The sequence below is a fragment of the Hyla sarda genome, chromosome 5 (genome assembly GCF_029499605.1).
Source record: "Hyla sarda isolate aHylSar1 chromosome 5, aHylSar1.hap1, whole genome shotgun sequence".
Classification (NCBI taxonomy): domain Eukaryota; kingdom Metazoa; phylum Chordata; class Amphibia; order Anura; family Hylidae; genus Hyla; species Hyla sarda.
In genome coordinates, this window is record NC_079193.1 from 299,553,275 (window position 1) to 299,562,863 (window position 9,589).

A 9,589-nucleotide genomic window follows, 5' to 3' on the forward strand; every position below is an offset into this window, starting at 1 on the left:
TTGGCTTGTGAAAAGTCTTGGAGAGGAAATGTGTGTGAGTGTTGTTTTTTTTTTTTTTTTTTTTTTTTGTGTGTGTGAGTGTTTTTTTTTTTTTATTTTATTTTTTTTGTGTAATTTGCAGAAGGAGCATCCTCCTCCTCCTCTTTCCATCTAAGTGGGGCTTTTACTGTGCTCATTGATGAGTGAAAGTCGCCACACATGTCAAGCTAAAGGCAGTTGTTGGGTTCCTAACAGGACACAGCGTCTTGCAAACATATGCGAAGAGCTGTGTATACAGATGGCAGGGAGAATAATGGAGAGGGCTCCTTGTATAAAGCTCTAGATGCTGCGCTGCTGTCTTCAGAGCAGCCACACAAGACTGGGGCCAGCCTGCGCCTGGGATTGTTTGTTACCGTTTTAATCCTATTAATTAAAACGTTAACCTGATTGGGTAGAAAGCTGTGTCCCAACAGGCGAGTCCTCTCCATAATAACCTACTCAGAGATAATGATGTAAAGACTCCCCCGTCTGAGGCTGAAGCTGCTGATGCTTGATGGCTCCAGAAATCTCTTGAAGGTGAATCCAAGCAAGATAAACGGCGCAGGAGCTCTTCATGTGAGAATGTCTGAGCAGATGACACCAGGCTGGAGCTGAGGACCACCAACCTTCTGAGACCTTCTTACTGATCCAGCACCAGTCAACCCGAGACCGGCACAGAAGAAGGACAAGCCATCGCTCCAGTCTTCGCCTCCTTGAAGTTCTCCAGACCAGGGGCATGGAGAGGGCGCTAAACCTGGCAGAAGAAGACTTGTTCCACAAGAGTCTCAGCGCTAAGAGGATGGAGTCTGCCTTCAGATCAGCCCCGGGTCTGGACTTGTCCCAGCCAGGAGATCGCTCTCCACTGCACTGCTATGATGGTCCGGACCCCTCAGACCTCCTGCGCCACCACCACACCTCTGCTCTGCCATCGGGGGCAGCGGGGGACCCCTTAGCGCTGGCAGCTGCCAGCATGTGCGCCAAGTACGGGGCAGAAGGCGCGGGCAGGGGGATGTCCTCGGTGGCGGAAAGCAGCGGAGGAGAAGACCAAAGCCCGGACGATGACAGTGACGGCCGCTGCGAGCTGGTGCTCAGGCCGGGGGACCATAGATCCTCCCAGCCTGGGATGAAGTCCGATGCGCCGCTTGGACCTGGAGGAGGTAAGAAGTCGAAGGAGCAGCGAGCCCTGAGGCTGAACATTAACGCCAGGGAGAGGAGACGCATGCACGATCTGAACGATGCCCTGGACGAGCTGCGAGCTGTCATTCCTTATGCCCATAGCCCCTCGGTCAGGAAGCTCTCCAAGATAGCCACCCTACTCCTGGCTAAGAACTACATCCTCATGCAAGCCCAGGCGCTGGAAGAGATGAGAAGACTGGTGGCTTATCTCAACCAAGGCCAGGCCATCTCTGCTGCCTCCATCCCCAACTCTGCTGCTGCCGCCGCCGCTGCTGTTGCCCTTCATCCTGCACTTGGGGCTTACGAGCAAGCGGCTGCCAGCGCAGGCTACCCCTTCAGCACCGTGGCCAGTTCCTGCCCGGATAAATGTGCCCTATTCAACAGCGTGTCCTCCAGTCTGTGCAAACAGTGTACTGACAAGCCTTAACAGCAAGAAAAGCCTAGTAGCTGAGCTGATACCGCCTGGTGCCCAGGACTTGGTGCCACCTAGACCAGGGACAACTAGGTGACACAGTAGGCACTGGAAAGAAGAAGAACTTCTGAGGCTTCTCCATTGTGACCTTCTCTGCCAGTCCTGTTACATTGGTTCCTATTCTGATACCTGATTTCATTGTATTTCACTACAAGAACGGTAACCAGACAAGAAAAAGAAAAGTTATAATGGTCTCTGATCCACTTCTTGTTCTAGGTACTTGTGGCCAATGACATCAGTCTGTGTGGAATTATCGCATCATGTTCCCCCTCCAAAAAAAAACAAAAACAAAAAAAACGCTGCTCATGTTGATGAACTCTTAATAATAATATTATTGCTATTATTAGAGATCATAATCGTTTAAGACTTAAATAATAAAAACAAGGCACTTGAATTTGATGATTCTGAGCCAGGAAAACACTTGAAATATAGACTTATTTAATTACAAAGACTTCTTAACATTGCAAGGATAGAAATCATTTGTATTTTTTATTGTGTCTGAACTTTGTAGGACGTCGCTCCAGATTTTGTTGGGGATGTCAATGGCTTGCAAGAGTTGGGGATGTCAATGGCTTGCAAGAAATAATAGTAATACCTGTTGGGAGTGAAAGTTTAGGGTTTTTTTTTTTACACAATTCTGTGCACCTTGTTAACTCCATATGGAATGTTGTGTGAGGAAAAGTGGGTCCTTCATGTGTTACATTTCAGTATTTCTTTATTTATCTTGTGTTACAAGTGGAAGAAAGTGACATGAATTTTCCTGTTTAAAAAAATTTATTTTACCTTTTGATTAATTTATATACTTTGTGCCAAGTGTTTCAAAGCTTAATAGACAAGAACGTATATGAGAATCTCAATGTCTCTGAGCTCAATGAAATAAAAAAAAAGGTCATTTTGATTTAAAGTTGCTACATCATTGTATTTACACTGAGCTTTAATAAATGGCCTCAGTCCAAAAATGCAAGAGAATGTGTATTCTTCATTGAGTAATGCTTGGGGGACATAGGGTTAGTTCTTGCTTCTGAAGAGTTGCACTGTCTTAATCTTTAGTCTTGGTCTATGATGTACTGTACATATATCATTATATATTTATGTGTCAGAGTCATGCAGCTTGTATTGGAATCTACTTCAATAGATACATTCGCATTAATAATTCACTTATTGGTATTTAGTGAAATAGATGAAGAGACATTGTCCTGCTGTCTATGACTTCTGACAGGGCTCGGTTTGTCGTGATAGAATGAATGATCATAGGGCAAGGATGTGTAAAATAATGCTGCCCATTAAATAGGTCAATCAGATTATCGGGCACATATATTATGCGCATCTGGGTCCCAGCAACCTTCTAGATCTCCAGAAATGTAATGATCTTAGCATAAATATTTACATTCTTAATGTCAAGTGGTATACAAAATATTCAGTATTATTATTATTATTATATACAGAAATTATATATATTTTTTATATTTTTCTCTGCAATTTGTCTTTTTATTGGTACTTTTAGTACGATGTTTCTTTCTCCTTTTTTCGAATTAGTTTTTATTTCCATATAATATACATTTGTTTTTGTGCAGTTTTACTACATGGTAAATTCGTTTATTGCACGTTAGGGTTATATGATTATTTCTATATAATTAAAAGAGGATCTACATTATTACACATTGCTCAAATGGAATTAAACAGGAACTGGTAGATAATAGAGATAGAGAGATGGATAGAGAGATGGAGAGAGAAAGAGAGAGATGGATAGATAGATAGATAGATAGATAATAGAGAGATGGATGGAGAGAGAGAGAGAGAGAGAGAGAGAGAGAGAGAGAGAGAGAGAGATAATAGAGAGATGGATAGAGAGATGGATGGAGAGAGAGAGATGAGATAGGATAGATAGGTAGATGGATAAATAGATGGATAGATAGATGGAGAGAGAGATATGAGATAGATAGATACTAGATAGGTAGATGGATGGATAGATAGATAATAGATAGATACATGAATAAATAGATAGGTAGATAATAAACAGAGAGAGAGAGAGAGAGAGATGAGATAATAGGTATATGGATGGATAGATAGATAGATAGATAGATAATAGATAGATGGATAAATAGATGGATAGATAATAAATAGAGAGAGAGATGAGATAGATAGATACTAGATAGATATGAGATAGATAGATAGATAGATAGGAGATAGATAGATAGATACTAGATAGATGGATAGATAGATGGATATGAGATAGATAGATATGAGAGATCGATAATAGACATATAAATAAATAATTGCTAGATAAATGGAATAAAGGAAAACAGTTACATTTATGACAGGCAGAGAAACATATATAAAATAAATATAGATCAGTGTTTCCCAACCAGGGTGCCTCCAGATGTTGCAAAACTACAACTCTCAGCATGCCCGGACAGCCTATGGCTGTCTGGGCATGCTGGGAGTTGTAGTTTTGCAACATCTGGAGGCACCCTGGTTGGGAAATACTGATATAGATAGATAATAAATAAACAGATAGAAAAAAAGATTAAATAGTGGCACATATTTAGATACCTGATAGATATTTAATAGACAGAAAGATAGATTAATATATATATATATATATATATATATATATATATATATATATATATATTAGATAGATAGAAATTAGACAAATAAATAGATGATAAATAGATATTTCTGCGTTGCAAATTTAGCATTTTAATATAATGAATTCCTTGATGTGGTAGAGATGCCCTATCTTAATTGTTTGGCTATCAATTGCACTATATATATATATATATATATATATATATATATATATATATATATATATATGAGCTCCACTCCGATGTATACATAAAGTGTAGACGGACTGGAACCCTGTATACGCCGGAGTTTTGGAGTTCCCAGACACAATATAAAGTGGACCAAATGTGCTCCATGTGTATGTTATGGGGTGAGAATCTGTAGGGGAGTTTTCTCTTAATAAATGAAGGCACTGATTTGCCCTCTGACTTCCTAATAACTCTCCTCTTTATCCCCCACTTGAGGAGATATATAGCAGAGGGCTGTAGAGTTGAAAGTTTGCCGTGCAGGGCTGGGCAGAGGGACTGGCTGCACACAGGGTGGCATGAGGTGCCCCCAGGGCCAGGAGAGAAGCGTCTCTCAGCATTACCATACAAAGCCTGGGTGCCTCTAATTATCATTATTAAAACAATTTCCATGACGATGTCTAATATTATGTTAATTTGAAAACAACTGTGTATGAAAACTGTCGCCTATAATACCTACATTCATTTAATGAAACACATCGTTAAGGCAATTAGAGCTCGTGGATGTGATTAAGGCGCATAATTATGACACTGTTCTGCGCGGTAATTGGCTGTCTTTAATCAAGGAGTAAAGTGATCAGCACCACGGCCATTAGTTTGTATTGTTCTGTCTCTCTGTCCATCACTCTCATTAGGAATTTACCGGCGACACTTTCTCTCTCTCTCTTTTTTTTTTTTTTTTTTTCCAAATGGACATCATAGGACAAATTTACTGCAAGATTTACTGCTTAATATTTCTAATTAAAAGGGACTTGTCTGGTGCAGACCCATCAATAGGCGGAGGGTCCATCTATTGACAGCAGGTCACTTGTCTACCAGATAATAGACTGGGGGAAGAAGTGACTGCGCTTATCTGGTGTCAATTCTTATTAACCTGGACCTACTGTTTGGTTTTATTTATTTTTTTAAATCATAAGGAGAAGGTTACAAACTAATATGTAGTATCACTACTGCATCTGCAGAGTTTATTTAACATTGTTAAATCGTAAGGAGAAGGTTACAAACTAATCTTTAGTATCACTACTGCATCTGCATAGTTTATTTAACATTTATAAATCGTAAGGAGAAGGTTACAAACTAATCTTTAGTATCACTACTGCATCTGCAGAGTTTATTTAACATTTTTAAATCATAAGGAGAAGGTTACAAACTAATATTTAGAGTCACTACTGCATCTGCAGAGTTTATTTAATATTTTTAAATCATAAGGAGAAGGTTACAAACTAATCTTTAGAGTCACTACTGCATCTGCAGAGTTTATTTAACATTTTTAAATCATAAAGAGAAGGTTACAAACTAATCTTTAGCATCACTGCTGCATCTGCAGAGAAATATAGTGTGAGAATTAATGTTAAATCTATAGTTGCTATTTTTTTTCCCTTCAGTGTACTTTTTCTGTTTGTGTTAAGACAATTATTTGGATTTTCTCAAAAAAAAATTCCAAATACTTTTTGTCCCATCCCAACTGAACTGAAGCCTCCTGCATGTCCCATGTATTGTACTATGATTTGAACACCCCTCCCCCCTTTACTTGTCCTGCATGTGATTGCCCCAGCATGAGTGACATTGACTCTCTTAATAGAATGGCTTTCCAAAGATATAATCATGTGTTAAATTGAATCCTTCGTTTAACTGTTAATGGTGTGCTCTGGGCACATTGGCCTATTAGATGCTATGGTAACTAATTATCACTAGGGGATGGGGATGATATACTTTGCAGACTTTGACAAATAATTATGAGTTCTGATGAGCATGTTAGCAGCGGTGGATCGTCTGCACCGAGAGGGGGAATACATGAATAGGTAAGTAGTAGCTGCTGGGGGATGAATTAGAGTGACCATGTGTAGTTCTATTGTATGTGTATATTCGTGCATGTGAATCTAACTATCTATCTATCTGTCTGTCTAAGATATATATATATATATATATATATATATATATATATATATTCATATACACATATATATATATTTATATATATATACACATATATATATATATATATATATATATATATATATGTGTATATATGTGTGTATATATGTATATATATATATATATATATATATATATATATATATATATATATATATATAAGTAATTCCAATGGCGCAGCACTCCAGTAAAAAAAAGTGTATTTATTCATACATGTCTCAACACAGCAACGTTTCTGCTCCGTAGGAGCAGAAACGTTGCTGTGTTGAGACATGTGTGAATAAATACACTTTTTTTTTTACTGGAGTGCTGCGCCATTGGAATTACTTATCTGAATGGAACCCTAATCAGGTTTTTGGATGCTGGCACCCTATTTATTTTTGGATATAGCAGTGCTGCGACTTTATATATATATATATATATATATATATATATATATATGCATATATATAGCAACAGGAGAATACAGAAGCACACAGCTAGCACAAAGATATAGATGAAACATGAGTATATAGATAAAACATGAGTATATAGATAGAACATGAAAAGCTATACAGCTGTAATGCAATAAATGAGGATATGAAACTATGAAATTATGAGGTCCTTAGCTTGCAAATTTGGCACCAAATTCTTTGGTTATATATATATATATATATATTTTGCACATAGTTACATGCTACAGTTGGTAAAAGTAATACCATGTTGATTGGGAGGACATAAGAGTAACAATTTAAATACCACTGAAATAAAAGGGATCAGGGAACCAAACACTTCTCAATTCCCTTACACTTGTAACACAATGTATGGAAATGTAGAGTGAAATTCCAGTGTAACCTCTGCCTTTCTATAGGGTGCTTATGTACAATAACAGGTTAATGCCACAGTTATCACCTGCACATTAGGGACATGTCAGAATTAGGCCTCCCAACCAACCCCCCCCCCCATGTGGATAAATGAATATGTAGAGCAAGTGGACATTGAGAGTTAAAATTTACTACTAATTTTTATTTACACTGTACATATGTTCAAATCATATTTATTAATACTATTGATTTACAAGTATTTATTCGCATTAATATACATTACAGAAGGAGGTTTGGATCGTGTCCCCCTTGCCAGACTCTGGCAGTCAGTGACAGCATTATTGCTGCAGGTGATGAGTCCTTTTTAAAGAGTCCCTGCTGAGAATAAATGGTTAAGCAGACTGTGGCATTTATAGAGATCTTCATATACCCATCATTTAATTACTTGCTTTAAAACAAATACCAATCCTGACACCAAACCTGTGAATGGAGTAAAATACTACAAGCCATCACAAGCATCTCACCACATAAAAGTTAACAAGAAAAGTTGTAGCTAAAGTAAAAACCAAAATCCTTGTATTATGAGGTGTCTGGCAGCTCCTTGTTCTTTGTGGCCCCCATCACAACTCTGTAGATCTATTCAAATTTTTTCACCTATGACTAAATTGTTGTGAGTCAGTAATAAAAACGAATAGCCATTTTTATGATTGCTGTTATAGATACAATTTAATACATGTGAGCAATCTTGAATTACTATATTAATATGTATATATATATAAACATATATATAAAAACAATATATGTATATATATATATATATATATATATATATATATATATAAACAATATATATATATATATATATATATATATATATATATATATATATATATTTCAACCAGTAAAAAATAGACCAGGGTGGAAAAGGGTTAACCCCCCCCCCCCCCTCCTCCCCTCTTGGTTATAGCTACTTACCCTTGTCCTTCCCAGGCTCATTCCCCAGACCTGTAATAAACTATCAGACAAATTTATGATGTGTTTCAGCATTTTATGGTGTTATTTATGCATTCATGTATGCATATAGGCAGTGTGAGGAGAGGATAACACACTGACACTCCACACACTCCACACAATACAAATGCATGTCAAGGGCCAGTAAATTTACTTGAAATGTGCTCAAATCTGCAAAATATACAGGTGAAAATATAGACAGCATTGAAGATCAGTAGACAGAAGAGTCTGCAGCTCCAATCATTCAGTCTCCCTATAAAATATACTTACAGCTACTGAGAACAAGTGCTGGGAAAAAGCCAAGCTGGGGTTAAGATCCCTGTCTACATTATATACATATATAATCATCAGCTCATCTCCTCCAACTGGATCATAATGAATAAGGAGCAGAGAGCTCAGTGACCTGCAGTCTCATTGCTGCACCAAGTACTTGTGATCACTCATTTACTGGGAATTACCAGCACTCTCCTCATGTGACATAGACTTAATGCCAAGTAATAGATTTCACTCCATGTTACAAATAGATTATAGATTACATTAATATCACAATGTAAACAATATATTCATCTACACACATCCCTTCCTAAGAGCTCAGTATGTTGGATTATACCAGTGTTTCCCAACCAGGGCACCTCCAGCTGTTGCAAAACTACAATTCCCAGTATGCCCGAACAGCCTTCGGCTGTCCGGGCATGCTGGGAACTGTAGTTTTGCAACAGCTGGGGGCACCCAGGTTGGGAAACACTGGATTTTACTATTGTGTATTTATCTTTCTTGTCTATTCATGTATCTATCTTTCTCATATGCATCTATTTATCTGTATATCTGCATCTATTTATTTATTTATTTATCTGTCTAATATCTATCTATCTATCTGTCTAGTATCTATCTATCTAGCATGCATCTATCTGTATATCTATTATCTATCTATCAATCTATCTATTATCTACAGTAGCTATCTATCTATCTCTCTATTATCTACAGTATCTATCTATCTATCTATCTATATATCTCATATCTATCTATCTATCTATCTATCCTATATGTATCTATCTATCAATATATCTGTATGTCTCATATCTATCTATCTATCTATCTATCTATCTATCTATTATCTACAGTATCTATCTATCTATCTATCTATCTCTCTATTATCTACAGTATCTATCTATCTATCTATCTATATATCTCATATCTATCTATCTATCTATCTATCCTATATGTATCTATCTATCAATATATCTGTATGTCTCATATCTATCTATCTATCTATCTATCTATCTATTATCTACAGTATCTATCTATCTATCTATCTAGCTATCTATTATCTACAGTATCTATCTATCTATCTCATATCT

General features: G+C 37.1%; 1 protein-coding gene across 1 annotated transcript; it reads left to right on the forward strand.

Annotated features, from left to right (window-relative positions):
* The first annotated feature begins 200 nt into the window (after window positions 1-200).
* Window positions 201-2,644, forward strand: BHLHE22 (basic helix-loop-helix family member e22). The gene has a single exon (XM_056518570.1). It carries the CDS (start codon window positions 755-757, stop codon window positions 1,619-1,621), a length of 867 nt encoding a protein of 288 aa, XP_056374545.1. The 5' UTR covers window positions 201-754; the 3' UTR covers window positions 1,622-2,644.
* The last annotated feature ends 6,945 nt before the right edge of the window (window positions 2,645-9,589 follow it).